General features: G+C 60.4%; 9 protein-coding genes across 9 annotated transcripts; 1 reads left to right on the top strand and 8 right to left on the bottom strand.

Moving 5' to 3' along the window:
• Positions 1-215: 215 nt before the first annotated feature.
• PLICBS_007222 (uncharacterized protein) lies at positions 216-926 on the bottom strand (the record flags this gene model as incomplete). Its single annotated transcript, XM_018320641.2, has 1 exon — positions 216-926. One exon carries the CDS (start codon positions 924-926, stop codon positions 216-218), a length of 711 nt encoding a protein of 236 aa, XP_018180538.1.
• Positions 927-1,949: 1,023 nt separating this feature from the next.
• Positions 1,950-3,317, bottom strand: PLICBS_007223 (uncharacterized protein; the record flags this gene model as incomplete). The annotated part of the gene is made up of 4 exons (XM_018320642.2): positions 1,950-2,081; positions 2,256-2,966; positions 3,055-3,152; positions 3,242-3,317. The coding sequence occupies 4 exons, from the start codon at positions 3,315-3,317 to the stop codon at positions 1,950-1,952; spliced, it is 1,017 nt and encodes a 338-aa protein (XP_018180539.2).
• A 638-nt stretch (positions 3,318-3,955) lies between these two features.
• Positions 3,956-6,188, bottom strand: PLICBS_007224 (alpha subunit of the F1 sector of mitochondrial F1F0 ATP synthase; the record flags this gene model as incomplete). Its single annotated transcript, XM_018320643.2, has 6 exons — positions 3,956-4,740; positions 4,800-5,265; positions 5,330-5,450; positions 5,508-5,564; positions 5,737-5,897; positions 6,117-6,188. 6 exons carry the CDS (start codon positions 6,186-6,188, stop codon positions 3,956-3,958), a joined length of 1,662 nt encoding a protein of 553 aa, XP_018180540.2.
• Positions 6,189-6,673: 485 nt separating this feature from the next.
• PLICBS_007225 (uncharacterized protein) lies at positions 6,674-7,087 on the bottom strand (the record flags this gene model as incomplete). Its single annotated transcript, XM_065601131.1, has 1 exon — positions 6,674-7,087. The coding sequence occupies one exon, from the start codon at positions 7,085-7,087 to the stop codon at positions 6,674-6,676; it is 414 nt and encodes a 137-aa protein (XP_065457203.1).
• A 230-nt stretch (positions 7,088-7,317) lies between these two features.
• On the bottom strand, positions 7,318-7,986 carry PLICBS_007226 (uncharacterized protein; the record flags this gene model as incomplete). Its single annotated transcript, XM_018320644.2, has 1 exon — positions 7,318-7,986. One exon carries the CDS (start codon positions 7,984-7,986, stop codon positions 7,318-7,320), a length of 669 nt encoding a protein of 222 aa, XP_018180541.1.
• Positions 7,987-8,735: 749 nt separating this feature from the next.
• PLICBS_007227 (60S ribosomal protein uL5) lies at positions 8,736-9,380 on the bottom strand (the record flags this gene model as incomplete). The annotated part of the gene is made up of 3 exons (XM_018320645.2): positions 8,736-9,029; positions 9,088-9,170; positions 9,236-9,380. The coding sequence occupies 3 exons, from the start codon at positions 9,378-9,380 to the stop codon at positions 8,736-8,738; spliced, it is 522 nt and encodes a 173-aa protein (XP_018180542.1).
• Positions 9,381-9,758: 378 nt separating this feature from the next.
• Positions 9,759-10,722, top strand: PLICBS_007228 (uncharacterized protein; the record flags this gene model as incomplete). The annotated part of the gene is made up of 6 exons (XM_018320646.2): positions 9,759-9,785; positions 9,862-9,870; positions 9,939-10,010; positions 10,063-10,359; positions 10,432-10,525; positions 10,583-10,722. The coding sequence occupies 6 exons, from the start codon at positions 9,759-9,761 to the stop codon at positions 10,720-10,722; spliced, it is 639 nt and encodes a 212-aa protein (XP_018180543.2).
• A 718-nt stretch (positions 10,723-11,440) lies between these two features.
• Positions 11,441-12,495, bottom strand: PLICBS_007229 (uncharacterized protein; the record flags this gene model as incomplete). Its single annotated transcript, XM_018320648.2, has 4 exons — positions 11,441-11,518; positions 11,629-12,247; positions 12,327-12,387; positions 12,468-12,495. The coding sequence occupies 4 exons, from the start codon at positions 12,493-12,495 to the stop codon at positions 11,441-11,443; spliced, it is 786 nt and encodes a 261-aa protein (XP_018180545.2).
• A 643-nt stretch (positions 12,496-13,138) lies between these two features.
• On the bottom strand, positions 13,139-14,702 carry PLICBS_007230 (uncharacterized protein; the record flags this gene model as incomplete). The annotated part of the gene is made up of 2 exons (XM_018320649.2): positions 13,139-14,438; positions 14,500-14,702. 2 exons carry the CDS (start codon positions 14,700-14,702, stop codon positions 13,139-13,141), a joined length of 1,503 nt encoding a protein of 500 aa, XP_018180546.2.
• Positions 14,703-14,869: the final 167 nt, after the last annotated feature.

Below are 14,869 nucleotides of genomic sequence, written 5' to 3' on the forward strand. Positions count from 1 at the left end.
CGCCATAGCTTAGACGAGCGTTTTCGGTCCATCAAGGATCTAAGATCAAAGCTCAGGTACAGGATACGCCAGAACAACACGCCGGAGACGAGGAGGGGCAGAAAACGAGGAACATCAATTCACCAGATGCCAGGCTCAACCGTGCGCCGGTATAGTCCCATGCAAGGCATCGACTAAGTGTGCCTAGTACACCTCTCAATCTTCAAGCGCCATGCCTACACAAAGGTGAAGCGTCCAAAAGGCCGCGTGACATGAAAGTCTGCCACGTCGGCCGGGCTCCACGCTCCAAGCGTCTGGTTCGGAAACATTTGGGGATCGGTCACAGTCCGGAAGAAGTTCATCCGCCAGGTCGTGCCCCTCGCACAACCGTCATCGATGTTGAAGTACCCCAGGGGAATGCGCACGGTGCTCCGCCAGGTGTGCCCCGGCCGGTCCAGCGTCGTCGTGGTGGCTATGCCGTCGCCAAAGGGATCCAGCACGGGGAAGTGGTCAAAGGGCGTCCCCGGCGTGCGGCGCCGCGAGGGGTTGAAGACGAACGTCTGCAGGGTGACGTTGGCGGGGTTGACCTCGATCTCGAAGTAGGTGATGGGGTCGATGTCGCCGCGCGAGATGAAGACCTCCATGACCTCGTACTCGAAGATGAGATCGTTGGTGCCCTGCGAGGCGTTGTAGAAGAAGGACGTCTCGTTGAATGCCGTCAGCACGAAGTCGACCGAGGTGCCAGTGTAGCAGAGCTCGGCTTGTGTGAGGGGAAAGTCGTGCGTGGGCTGGCCCGGCAGGGCCTTGTTGTAGGTGAGCTTGGGGGGCGGGATGCCGCTGCCGCACGCAGGGACATTGACGTGAGGGACATGGATCGCGGCAATCGCTGGCACGAGTATCGCTGCCGCCGCCGCGGTGGCGAGGCCGGCGATGCTGTTGACGCGCATATCTGGACGACACCACAGGATATGTACGACAGACAAGACTGGGGGAGCCGCAGGGCGATCTGATCTCGGATATCCGGCTCAGGTTCATGTTGCTTTCTTATATGTCGACATGGCCATTTTGCGTCAAAGAGATCGGATCCGACCACGGGCACGCTTGCGCGATGCATTCGGCCCGGTCAGCGCGCTTGCCCGGGCCGGCCACGAGGCGATCTGCACGAATTCGCCGCATTATGGCCGGCCTTGCTGCGGGAGTGGCTCGAACGGCGCTCCATGTCACCCTACTGGCGCGGCTGGGATTCTCCGGGCATATGCAATTGAAGGTAGCTATTTGCAAGCTCGAGCTTGTCGGTTTGCAAGGTAGCTGCACAGGGTCAGCCCACGTTCCTTGACGTAATTGGGGTGCGTCGTTGTTAGACTACCAAGGTAGATGGGCGTAAGCGCGAGCCACGATCGGTCCCTGTACTAGGGGAGATTCGAACCGACAGGAACGAACGCTATGAGAAGAACGAAAGCTACCAGAAACGGGAGATTCGATCTAAGAGGAACGAACGAGACGAAAGAAAGAGGAGGAACGAAAGAAACGGGAGCTACGAAAGAAACGGGAGCAACGGGAGCAACGAGAAAAACGAAAGAAACGAAAGGAACGGGAGCAACGAGAGGAACGAAAGAAACGAAAGGAACGGGAGGAACGGGAGCAACGGGAGCAACGAGAAAAACGAAAGAAACGAAAGGAACGAGAGGAACGAGAGGAACGGGAGGAACGAGAGGAACGAGAGGAACGAGAGGGACGAGCGAGACGAACGAGCGGGACGAGAGGGACGAGGCGAACGAGACGAACGAGACGAACGAGACGAACGAGACGAACGAGACGAACGAGGCTTTCCCATTAAGTACTTACTAGCGACGAATGGTAGGTAGGTGAACCTGATTCTTGAATGTTTCCCTATAAGCTAGCTATAGTTTCGGAACCTAATCTCTCCTAGATCGTATATCCCCTATAGTATGCGGCGCCACTCTATCGCTCTACAACTTAGAGTCTGACTCCCCACCGTCTACCTCCCCAAACAGCCCCATGAAGGCGTTGTGAATCTCGTCCGTCAGGTCACTCGCTTGAAGGCTTCGGCCCTTTTTCAGGAACGCTAGTCGCGAACACTCCTTTGGCCGACGTTAGCGGCTCCGAGTCAATCCCATCCGTCGTCATCACCTTTCTGCATGACAATTGTGTGGAGCAGGGTCTAGAACTCATCCCCTGCACCGTCCGCACATCGGAGCGGCGCATAGAACAGCGGGAAGGGAGGCCAGAGAAGGGAAAGGGTTGATTAGACGTACTCTCGTGACGGCGCTTCCTCCAAAAGCCGCCAGTCCCATCATCTCGTCCGCCGAGAGTGGCTTGTCGCCCACATCCCAGAGCCTGTCCATGTAGGCCTTCCTCCAGGCGAGGAACGTCGCCACCGAGCCGGTGAGCGTGTCACCTTGGCCGCCGCTCCTCTTTTTGCCGCCCGTCAGATCGTCCGTCAGTGTTGTCTTCCCATTGGAGATGAAGTCGCTGCCGCCTTTCTGTATCACGGTGACGCCTCCCAGCGCCTTGGCCAGGGCCTCGACCTTGCCCGTCTCGCCGGCGCCTTCGCCCGGATCGTCGAGGCCTAGGGACTCCCACAGACGCTTGAACTCGACCACATTGGGCGTCAGCACCGCGCCGGCGTATCCCTTGACGAGGCCCGGGTCCTGCTGCACGAGCTGCAGAGCGTCGGCGTCTAGGACAACGGGCATCTCCCGTTTGCGGGCCGCACGGACAACGCGCGCGACCGTCGCCTGCATGAGAGGGTCGCGGCCCAGCCCGGGCCCGACGACGAGGACGTGCAGCCGCGGGAGCATCTCGACGATGCGCGCGGCAACGTGCTCCGCGTCCGAGTCCGAGCCGCGCTGCTGCTGCTGCTGGCTACTCTCGGGAGGAGACTGCCGCATGAGCGGGTGGACCATGAGGTTGGGCGAGTACGTCTTTATGACTGCCGCAGCGCCGGGTGTGCAAATAACGTGAGACTGCCATCCCGCGATCGCAATGACTCCGTCAGCCGTTGCTCCTCAAGTCCAGTGGTCCATCTCTCCGCGTGCGAGCCTCTTCACTCACCATGTCGCAACCCAGCCTCGCGCTGGCCATGGCTGAAAAGTACGGCGCGCCCGTGTAGTCCTCGCTGCCCCCAATGACTGCCACGCGCCCAAGCTGTCCTGTGCAGGAACGTCAGCCTTGCGAGGTCGTGAAGCAAAGGCTAAAGAGCCCGAGGCCATGCCAGGAATGGTCGGCTGGAGCCACCAACCCTTGTGAAACTTGTCCAGCATCGGGGGCACCATGCGCCGCACCTTGGCCAGAGTGCTTCTCGTGGCTGCAGACATTGCGGGTGCTTCAAAATCCGCCGTCATTGCGAGCGAGACTGTCGTCGTCGGGACGCTCTCAAGCTGGCCGTCGACGGCCGGATGCGCGTGCGGATGAGGGGAACCGCGGGCAGCGTCGTACGACTCGCTTTGACCAATAAGTAATCCTCAACCAGAACGGAAATGCAAGCGTCACGGACTTACGAGGCAATGTCACGAATTGGTGGCCTTGGACGTGTAAACAAATGAGAGCATAGGTCCAGTAGGCAGTTGAAAAGAGGTGAGGAGTGAGGTCGAGATCGCATGAGGCCAGTCCGCCTTACATACGCATGATGTCACGGGAAGGAGCTCCCAAAGTCTCTCAGGAAATCAGCTCCCCAACGACACATAAATCGCAACTATTCACAAATACGGTCATCAGCGCGATAGAGTAATAGTTTATGGAACAAAGGAAATTGAGGGCGTTCATTGAGTTATGAGCTCTATTTTTACATGTGATGGTACGATTGGCGAGTCTCCCAAGTCCCCAACGCTCCATCAGGTACACCCCTCGGCTCTCCCTCCGCTTCAAGCGAGATCAACTACAAAATTCGGTATAGACAGCAGCATCCCCAACGGCCCTTTCTCTATGTCGCTCAAGATGGCGCGTGATTAAATGCTTAGCCGAGGAAGCTCTTGATGAAGGACGTCGTGACCTCCTTGAGGCGGCCCTCCAGCTCCTTGCTGATGGCGCCCTCCTTCTCGAGCGTGGCCAGCAGGTCGGACTCGTTGGCCTTGAGGTGGGCGAGGTAGTCAGACTCCCACTGCAGGATCTTGTCGACGGGGACGGTGTCGAGGTAGCCGTTGACACCGGCGAAGATGAGGGGAACCATCTCGTTGACGGCCATGGGCGAGTACTGCTTCTGCTTCAGGAGCTCCGTCAGGCGCTCACCACGGGCCAGCGTCTGCTTGGTGGCGGCGTCCAGGTCGGAACCGAACTGGGCGAAGGCGGCGACCTCACGGTACTGGGCCAAGAAGAGCTTCAGGGAACCAGCGACCTGCTTCATGGCCTTGAGCTGCGCGGCGGAGCCGACACGCGAGACGGACAGACCGACGTTGATGGCGGGACGGACACCCTTGTAGAAGAGCTCGGACTCGAGGAAAATCTGGCCGTCGGTAATGGAAATGACGTTGGTGGGAATGTAGGCAGACACGTCACCACCCTGGGTCTCGATGATGGGCAGGGCAGTCATGGAGCCGCCACCGTGGTCGTTGTTGAGCTTGGCGGCACGCTCCAGCAGACGGGAGTGCAGATAGAAGACGTCACCGGGGTAAGCCTCACGGCCGGGAGGACGACGGAGCAGCAGAGACATCTGGCGGTAGGCAACGGCCTGCTTCGACAGATCGTCGTAGATAACCAGAGAGTGCTTGCCATTGTCGCGGAACCATTCACCGAGAGAAGCGCCTAGTCACGCAAATGGTAAGTATATAAGAGAGAAGCGGTTCAGAAAGGGTAACTCTTACCAGTGAAAGGAGCAATGTACTGCAGGGGAGCGGCCTCGGAGGCGGTAGCGGCGACGACGATGGAGTACTTCATGGCGTCGTTCTCCTCGAGGGTCTTGACGAGCTGGGCAACGGTAGATCGCTTCTGGCCAACGGCGACGTAGACGCAGTAAAGCTTCTTGGTCTCGTCGTTGCCGTCGTTCCAGCGCTTCTGGTTGAGGATGGTGTCGAGGCCGACGGCGGTCTTGCCGGTCTGACGGTCACCGATGATCAACTCACGCTGACCACGGCCGATGGGAACCATGGCGTCGACGGACTTGAAACCGGTCTGCACGGGCTGGTTGACAGACTTGCGGGGCAGAATGCCGGGAGCCTTGAGCTGGGCACGACGCTTCTCCTTGGTGTTGATGGGGCCCTTGCCGTCGATGGGGTTACCCAGGGCATCGACGACACGGCCAAGCATCTCAGGGCCGACGGGGACGTCGACCTAGAGCCTGGTCAGTACTTTTCGCGGACGATGAGACGTTGTCGAGAAAGGCGAAAAGACTTACAATCTCGCCGGTACGCTTGACAGTCTGGCCCTCACGGACGAGACGGTCAGAACCGAACAGCACGACACCGACCTGGCCGGCCTCAAGGTTCATGCACATGCCCTTGACGCCAGAGGAGAACCTGGGAAACAATGATTAGATGCGTCTTTTGAGACTTGCCGTCGCATTGGGGACTCACTCGACCAGCTCCTCAGCCTGGACGTTGGACAGGCCGTGGACACGGGCAATACCGTCACTAGATCGCAAATGTCAGCCATTTCGTTCTCGTCGAGTGTGCTATCGGCAATTTTGCGGTGCCAGCGACGCGAGCGCAGTGCCGATGGCGGCAGTTGTGCCGCAAATGGCGATGCGAATTGACTTCGGGGAGGCGGGTCGGCATCTCTCCCAGCCTGCGGAGCTCCACATACCCGACGGAAAGGACGCGGCCAGTCTCAGCGAGGCCAGACTCCTCCTGGACACCGCGAATTCGCTGCTCGAGAATGGAGGAGACCTCGGTCGGCGAGGCCTTGGTGTCGGCGGCGTAGGTTCGGGCCTGCATGGCCACGGCGGCGGGTGCGGCATTTCGGACCTGGGGCAGAAAAACAAGTTAGCCGAAGCCCCGACGACAGAACCTGACTGCGGCGACTCGAGGCGACGCAGCGCGTGTGCACGCCTCCAAAAATGCATCCAACGACGCCCAGGCCCCGTCCGAAGATCCAATTGAGCTCTGCAGGCGATTTTCTGATGGCGGCGGGCGTCGGTGGATGGCATTGGTGGTCGGCTCGGGTGCTGGCTAGAGGACACTCACCGCGGCGACCCTGCCGGCGGCAGAGACGGCGCCCACGGCACGCGTGGACTGTCGGAGGGCGTTCCGGAACATGGTGAGGGCGGTGACTGGGAGGCGTAGATGGAAGGAGAGCAATTGCAGCACCGTGCAATTGGGGAGAGGGGAGATTGGGGGTTGCGATGCTGCCTTTGCAGGAGAGCAAATGGAGATTTTCGGGAGGAACAGACAGTGACGGGGAAGCAGAGTCTGTGGAGGGAGGAGGTGGACCCGCGCAGCCGCCCGCCGCCCAATCAGCGGCCGTTTCGCGGTTTTGCCTGCAAATTCCGAGGCCCCCCGTCTCCGTCGCTGCGCATGCTGGATGCCTTAGACAATTTTTGCCCCGGGCCAGGCCAGCCGTGCCTGAGGCGGCTGCTTCCTGAGGCATCAGCTGCCGTCCCGCTTCTGTCAGCCGCCCGGCCGCCCGCTGCATTGCGCCCGGACCCGACCTCCTCCGCTGAGGCCATGCGCTGGAGGAGCAGCGGCACAACCACTGAATGACAGTGTGCCTTTGGCGCCGTGGCAACGGGGGCTCGCGCCTGCTAACGTGCCTCGCGATCAAGTCCCGGGAAGGCCATGCAGCTTCCCTTGCTCTCGTTGCTCTCGTTGCTCTCGTTGCTCTCGTTGCTCTCGTTGCTCTCGTTGCTCTCGTTGCTCTCGTTGCTCTCGTTGCTCTCGTTGCTCTCGTTGCTCTCGTTGCTCTCGTTGCTCTCGTTGCTCTCGTTGCTCTCGTTGCTCTCGTTGCTCTCGTTGCTCTCGTTCGAACACCTCATGTCGAGTGTCTCGTCGAACCGCTCGAACTGCGCGGACCTCTCAAACTGTTCGAGCTGTTCGCCCTTCTCGAAATGCACGAACCTGTCGAACCGTTCGTCACTGACGAGCTGTTCGAACCTCTCTCGAATTGATCGGCCTTTTCCAACCATGCGTGCCTCTTGTAGCTCCCATTGACTTGACATCTCGCGCCCTTGCCGCTCAAGTCAAGATGAGTAGCGGCTCACAATCCAGGCATTGCAGCTTCTACCAGCATAGCTTCCTCGGAAAGGGCGAGATCAAGCCTTTCAAGGTTTAATCCTGATCAATGTGCTTCAGCGTGAGTATTTCCAGATCTTTCATATTCGACTGATCAAATCAGCACAACAGTGCCGCTACGCTAGGGTATCGTTCACAAGTCCATTAAGCCCGCATCTCAAGCCGCCGCGCTCGCCGCAACGGCAGCCTGCATGTTCCGCTGCACAATCCTCACAAACGACACCACGGCCATGATGGCCCACGCCTCTCCGAGCTCCCCAGTCGCGCCTCGTCCTCTGAATTGGAACGCGCCCGCCTTGGTCCACGACTTGGTCCACTTCGCATTGCCTGCGATGGCGACAATCTCCTCCTCAGGTCCAAGCCGCACCAGCTTGTAGCCATGGGAGCCCTCGCCAAGCTCCTTGACCTCGTCGCTCCTGCTGCTGCGCCATTCGAATCTCTCGGGCAGCGAGGTGCTGTCGATGGCGACGGTAAAGGCGTAGATCATCGACCAGCCGTTGCCTCGCACGCGAACCTCCTCCTCGATCGGTGCTCGCCCGGGCTGCGCCGCGAGGCGGATCTTGTCGTGCCAGCCCATCTTGCTCCCGTACGTCACCACGGCCATCGGGTCTGATTCGTTTGTAGGCCCGTTGTAGAAGATGAGATCTCCGTGCCAGCCATCAGGGAGGGTGATGAGATGTGTTGTGCTGTTTTTGTCCGCGCCGATGATGAGCCTGATATGCGCCTTGCCCTTGTACCAAAGGCCAAACTTGTTCGGCAGGTTGATGTTGGCGAGCTTGGACTGGGTCATGCGAGTGCCGACCACTTTGGACTCGGTCGAACCCATCTTGGTAACAGCGATGTTTGGGAATCTGGGATTCGGTGTCTGGTGTAGCCCAGGAAAGCGCTGCAAAGGTGTGGAAAACAAAAACAAGACAAGACAACAGCAGTTGTTGGGAGACAATCGTGTGAAGATGCTCTACGTATTGTATTGAGATGTTCTACCAGGTTGCTTTGAGGACGAGGATGAGGATGCTATATATGCGTCGACGCGTCAGTTCGTGTGACATCACTCCTTATCCCTGATGCCGGCCCGAAAGCCTGCTGACAGAATGTCGATGTGGTCGTCGGGCCGCCGACAAGCAGATCCAGCTTCCACGATGCGTGAGGCTGTGGCGCATATTGGGGCGTCAGCTCCGCAGAGCGCTGGATATGACCGAAAAGGGAAGTACGCTGCGCTGTGCCGCACCACGCACACGAGGCGCAAACCCACAACGCCGGCTGTCGTCTGCTCCGCCACGATCTACGAAGTACAGTCTCAAAATTGTTACAGCCACGACAACATAACAGCAGACGGATCCTATACAAGTCGCCAATCGGGAAGTACGTGCCGACAATTAATCACATTCGTGGGCAAGTATACGGAAGCCGGCTGAGGCGCCGGTCGGTCTCTGAGGCCGTAGCTCGACTCAATTCCAAGTCGGAGCTCATGCAAAGGCAACGGAAATACATGACCGCGTGACCCTATTTTGTTCCCAAAAGCAATTCGCCATGACCATCCGTGAAGACAAAACCCCGTGATGAGAATGAGATGATTTATCGGACGATGCCGTCGAAGCGCTGCTTGAACCACTTGACGGTCTCGTCGCGCTTGATGCGGTGGCTGAAGCCGATGGTGCTCTTCATGCGGCGGCGGCGGGTGACGCGCTCACCGGGGCGGGTCATGCAGCAGTAGAAGTCCATGCCGTAGATACCGATGGAGGGGTCGTACTTGATACCGAGATCGATGTGCTCGCTGATACCGAAGCCGAAGTTGCCAGTCTCGGAGAAGTTGCGCTTGCGCAGCTCGTACTCCTTGACCTTGAGGCCACGCTCGAGAATCTCCTCGGCCTGTCGTCTGTTAGGCTGACTGTTCCTGCGCCGGCTTCCGTGGAAAGAAAATATTTACCTTGGGGCCGCGGACGGTGACGTGGACAGCAATCTTCTCGTTACGGCGGATACCGAAGGTACGGACGGTGTAACGGGCTTTGCCTGCACATTGAGTTAGACGACTGCCATGCTGCGATGCCTCAATGAAGCGCGGGGACAAAACGTACTGTAGACGGGCGTCTGACCAGACAGCTGCTCGAGCACCTTGGCGGCACGGGTAAGTCTGTCACCAGACTCGCCGACGGAGATGTTCAGAACGAGCTTCTGAATCTTGAGCTCCCGCATGGGGTTGTTTGCCTTCTCGGACGCCATTGCTGCGGTGGTTGTCGACGGGGGTGGTTGATGTCGAAGTTGCCGGTTGGGAGGTTGAACGGACAGGAATTTTGTGAGGCGGCTTGAAAATTCGAGGGTTTTGCTGCCCTCAACCGAGCCGGGCCAAAAAGTGGAGCGGGTGGCCCGACCAAAGCGGACTAGCGCGAACCCGCCCTGTTGGTACATCTGGTTTGTACCTCTTTTCTCAGCCTTCTGCATCAGGCTCCGCGAAATTTGGACCTCGCAATCACCTCGCCCGCAAACGCGCAGAGCTTCCAGGTCACCGCTCTCGCGCAACACGTTCCTCCGCCCACGCCTCACTCCTACCCACGCATCCTCTCGTGTCTCGTTCGGCAAGCTCGCCAAGCAGCAGTCAAGATGTCGTCGAACAAGCAGGGAAAGATGGTATGTCTCCCGCGTCGAGCTTGATAACCCCCGCCGCGTTTGGATGACATGATGCTAACAGCTCGCGTGTTGGCAGATTGGCTACGTACGTGCTCCTCGATCCGACCCCACGGCGTTCACCGATGGAAGGCATTGCTGACTCGATGGACTCAGATCAACTGGCGCATGCGCATCATTCTCAATGATGGCCGCCAGATGACGGGCCAGATGCTTGCGTTTGACAAGGTATGTTTACCCAGCAAATTCCCACTCCGAACGCGGCTGACGTCGCTGGCAGCACATGAACCTCGTTCTCGCCGACACCGAAGAGTTCCGCCGCGTGAAGCGCAGACAGGCCAAGTCTGGTGCTCCCGGCTCCGACGCGCAGGTCATCGAGAACGAAGAGAAGCGAACCCTCGGCCTCACCATCGTCCGCGGCGCCCAGATCATTTCCGTCTCCGTCGAGTCTCCTCCCCCCGCCGATCCCGGCGCCCGTCTCGGACGTTCCACCGCGGGTGGCATTCCCTCGACCCTCGGTGCTGGCCCCGGCGTCGCTCGGCCCGCTGGCCGTGGTGCTCCTCCCGCCAACTTGGCTGTGAGAACCCGCCCTATTGCAATACCTTTCCCCCCCTCCAGACTCCTCGAATCTGGGGCTAACAATACCCAGGGCCCTGCTGCCGGCGTTGGTGGTGGTGCCCCTCCTCCAGGTTTCCCTGGCTTCCCAGGCGGCGCGCCTCCCGCTCCCTTCGGACGCGGTGGTGGTATGTGATGTCCCCGCAACTGCAATTTGATGATGACCAGCGGTAACCCCTCTTCAGGCCCTCCTCCCGGCTTCCCGGGCCAGTTTCCTCCCCCTGGCTTCCCGGGCAACTTCCGCCCTCCCGCTGGCTTCCCCGGCGGCGCTCCTGGCGGTCCCCCCGGCGCGCCCCCGGGCTTCAACCCTCCTCCCCGCAAATAAGGGAGACGCATCTTTCTTGTTCTTTTGGCGCTGGGCGGTTTGGAATTCGGTGCTGCGATTTGCAAGACATGACGACACGGTTGCAGCAGGCATTAGACCTGGATTTGCTGTATAAAATTGGGACAAGCGAGGTCCCCCCGCCACCGGCTTGGGGCATGACAGTTTGCAAAGTGCGTCATCTGGGTCGAAACTGTATGTGAGACTTTCTTCACATCTCCGCTTTGACGACGATGTTGACAAGGGCTGGCGGAAGACTTGTGAGATACAGGGCCTCGTGCGTGGTCAAGGCACGCCTATGCCAACCGAGGAGGCAAGCGTCATCTTGTTGGGGACGCGATCTCGAGGTTGGGCTTGTCTGTCGACAGGACCGAGCTGGGAGGAATTGCCGGTTTGGAATTGGGCTGCTGTTGGGACTCGCGCGGAGGCCTTGATAACCCCCAAGCTCACATGGTAGTTGAGGCCCTTAATAGAATGGCTGCCTTTGTACGTGTCGCTCTACGATGCGAGTGCTGCATGACACGAGGTCCATGTCTTCGTCGAGACTCAAAGGTTTTGTTATTCAGAACTGCGTCTACGGTAGGTATTGAACTGCAACGGCTTGCCAATGGATGAAAACGCCGGACACCGCTCGTTTAGCGACAGAGCCACCTTTCATCATGTTTCCTCGTCCCCTTCCTCTTCGTCTCACTTCCGCTCCTCTTTCACTCAAAGGGGACCCCTACACGCCGACGGCGTGACTGAATACTCTAGCCGCGAGCTGGCTCAGCAGCCTCGACCTGTCATCCTGCGGCAGCTCCTGTACGTGCGTGTCGTCAGCCAACTGCCGGCAACATCGGAAGCCACACGATCGAGGATGATGGCAGGGGGGATATGGGCGCCATGCTATGTACTCGCGGTCACACTCACCTGGAACACGGCATAGACGCTCTTCCCCTTGGCGTCGCGCACGGCACCGAGCCTGTTGCCAGCCACGGCTCCCGCCACGAGACCCGGCACGTTGGCGACGATGAAGCCGAGCGCGCCGCCACTCACGCCGCCGAGCAGCGACCAGAACTTGCCCGTCGGCGCGTTGGACCCGTCCCCCTCGGCCATGCCCTCCTCGCGCATCATCTCCTCGAACACGTCCTCGAACTGCGCATCCTCCGTCTGCTGGCGGTCGCCCGCCGCCCCGTGGCGCTGCTGCTCATTCTGGCGGCCGGTGAAGAAGTTCCACGCCCACGAGTAGGCGTTGCCCGCGCCGGAAGTGTCGTTGCCGCCCTGCGGCGGGATCTCCTCGTCGGCGGACTCGTCGTACTCGGCGAAGGGGTCCGCGTACGAGGACCCCGAGGAGGAGGACGCGGCGGCGGGCTTCTTCTTCCTACTGCGCGAGCCGGGGAACAGGCGGCGCTGGGTGTCGTACTCGCGCCGGCGGGAGGCGTCCGAGAGGGTGAAGTAGGCGTCGTTTACGAGCTGGAACTTGCGCGTGCGGGCGGGGCGGTCGGGCGAGTCGGTGGCGACGCGGTCGGGGTGCGTCTTGAGGGCGGCGCTGGAGACATGATTGCCGCCTTGTCAGTGATGATCCTCACATGGTTATACGTATGTGAAGGCCGTTGCGGGTAGCTTACCGCTTGTACGCATCGCGAACTTGCTGCTCCGTCGCCGTCTCCTGGATGCCCAGGATCGCATCTACGTTCGAGAAGAGTCAGTCTTGCGCTGGAGCCATGCCACATGGCTGGCCCGTGACCGCCGGAAGGAGGGCAGCTTACAATAATCGGGTGGAGGTCCCGTCGCCATGATTGTGGTCGGATGCTGCTCAGATCAGAGACAGATGGGGCGGGGGGCTAATAGAAGATGGGGAAGTAGTGGCCGCCTCGCGTGGGATGATGTATGTCAAGTGCACGGTGCGACGACGACGATGCAGGTTCGAGTTGGACAGATGCATGTTTCGTGCCGTTCACTGGGGGGGCAACTTGGAGCCAGGCGGCGGCGGCGGCGGCGGCGCCAGGAACAGGGAAGTGGGATGGGCGGCGCGCGCGCATGTGCGTCTGGCGTCCAAGTGTGTGTGTGACTTGACTGTGTGTGCATCGAGGGGTGCAACGTCATCGTTGCGCTTTGCGGGTCCCCCGCCGTTGCGCAGCGTCTGCGAGTGTGGCTTTCCGGCCCATGCATGCTCCCTCCGTTGATACCACCTAGCTGGGGGGCGACCTGCAAGTCGCACTGCATTTTGCGATCAGAGACTGTCGCGTGGCACAGAGTAAAATTTATATCAACAACATTGGTAGTTGTGCTTTGAGTAAAAGTAGGGGTATCACCGCCATCCATATCCAGTCACGAAACGATAACACACACCCCCCGTCGACGCCGCCTTTCAGAAGCCAGTCTCAAGTCCCGTCCCCAGTCAGTCAGTCCGTCAATCAAGCAAGAAAACAGTCGGTCGTCATGCGTCTGCGCCCAGATATCGCGCCGCCCGCGCGAGCGCATCCTGCGTCGTCCGGTCCGCCGCCTCCTGCATGCCCGCGCGCTGAAAGTGCGCCGCCAGCACCCACAGGTCGCGGATCACGCGCAGGTTCGAGTCGGCGCCGTGCGCCGCCTCGCGCTTCGTCACCGCCCACCGCAGGTTCGCCTCGGCCCCGGCCCAGTCCTGCCGCTCCTGCTGCAGGCGCGCCAGCATCTTGCGCGCGTACGCGTGGAACCGCGCCTTGGACCGCGTGCCGCTGTCCGACGCCGTGCGCTCCAGCAGGTCCAGCGCGAGTTGCTCCGCCGCCTGTCGGTCGCCGAGGTCCATCTGCGTGTACTCGAGCATGAGGGCGCGGACGCGGAGAGCCTCGGAATCCGCATCGTCCTCCTCCTCGGCTGGTGATGATTCGCGCTGGCCCCGGAGCCCCTCCAAGGCACCCAGCATGGCCTCTCGTCGCCGCGCCAGTTCGTCTCCTTTGCGCAGGCGTGTCCGGCCGTCCCATATAAGCTGCTCGTAGAGCCAGAGGTGCTGCGGCGCCAGCGACCCGATGCGTTCGGTGAGGATGTCCACGTTCCGGAGCCACGCCTGTCGCAGCATGTGGCAGACCTGCTGTCTGCCGAGCTCGGTCTGGTAGTCGCACCTCATCAGCTGCTCCAGTATCCGGAGAAGCGGATGGTTCGCGGGCAGCCGCCTCGTGGCCAGAACCGTCGCGTGCGGGAGGAACATGCCGAGCAGCTGGATGTGCCCGCGGTCAACCATGTCGTAGACAGTATCTAGTATGTGCCACACGAGGTCCGGGTGGTCCTCGGTGAGTACAAACTCGAGCGCGTAAAATGCCTTGCGCGCGGCCATGCCCGCGAGCTGGCCCTTGCCGTAGTACCAGAGATCAAAGACGAGCTCGAAGGTACGGTACATGGTCCGGCTGTCCTGCAGAGGCGGCTGGTTCGGGTTCGCGAGATACCTGGACATGGGGTCGGAGCAGCTCCGATGCGCCTGCAGCTTGCTCAGGCTCCACGAGAACACGCTGTCCAGGACAAGCTCCAGCCCGGTGTACGGCCCCGGGGACCTGCGGACGCGCTCGATGGCCAGCGGCTTTGCGCTTGGAACGACAGCGCGAGAGGGGGACACCTCCTCGACAGGAACGTTCATGACAGCGTCGACGCCGTCTGAGGCGGCCGTCGATGGCGCCGGCGTCGAGGCGCTGGAGCCGTCTTGCGTCTTGCGATAAGTCCGCTTGCGCATGTCCCACTTCTTCAGGCGCTTCTTGTACATTTGCTCACTTCCCATGGGCATGTAGTCAGCTAGCCAGCCCTATGGTGGCAAAAATGGCAGTTACTTACGTCGCGGCGAAGCCATACTTGCTCTCGAGGATCGCCATGGTCTCGACGAGCTTACGGTTCTCGTGGATGTAGAGCTGTTCGATGACGCCCCTCATCGACTTCCACTCGGCCTCGGTGTGTTCTCTGGACATGGCCCGCTCGGCCACCTCGGGGGCGCTGCCCGGGGCTCGTGGCGCCAGCACTGGCAGTGACCGTGAAGACATCGCTGGTAGATCCAAAGATACTCAATCAACCTCGGGTTGTGTTGGAGCCAGACTCCCGGCGGACAGTTGCATGAACGAGGGGGGGGCCTCGTCTACCCTCCAATGACGCGACTATGCGACCGACAGCTGCGTCTCGTGCCGGCACCGATCACGCACGTCTTCCATCG

The sequence above is a fragment of the Purpureocillium lilacinum genome (assembly GCF_023168085.1).
Source record: "Purpureocillium lilacinum CBS 284.36 DNA, scaffold_5, whole genome shotgun sequence".
Lineage (NCBI taxonomy): Eukaryota > Fungi > Ascomycota > Sordariomycetes > Hypocreales > Ophiocordycipitaceae > Purpureocillium > Purpureocillium lilacinum.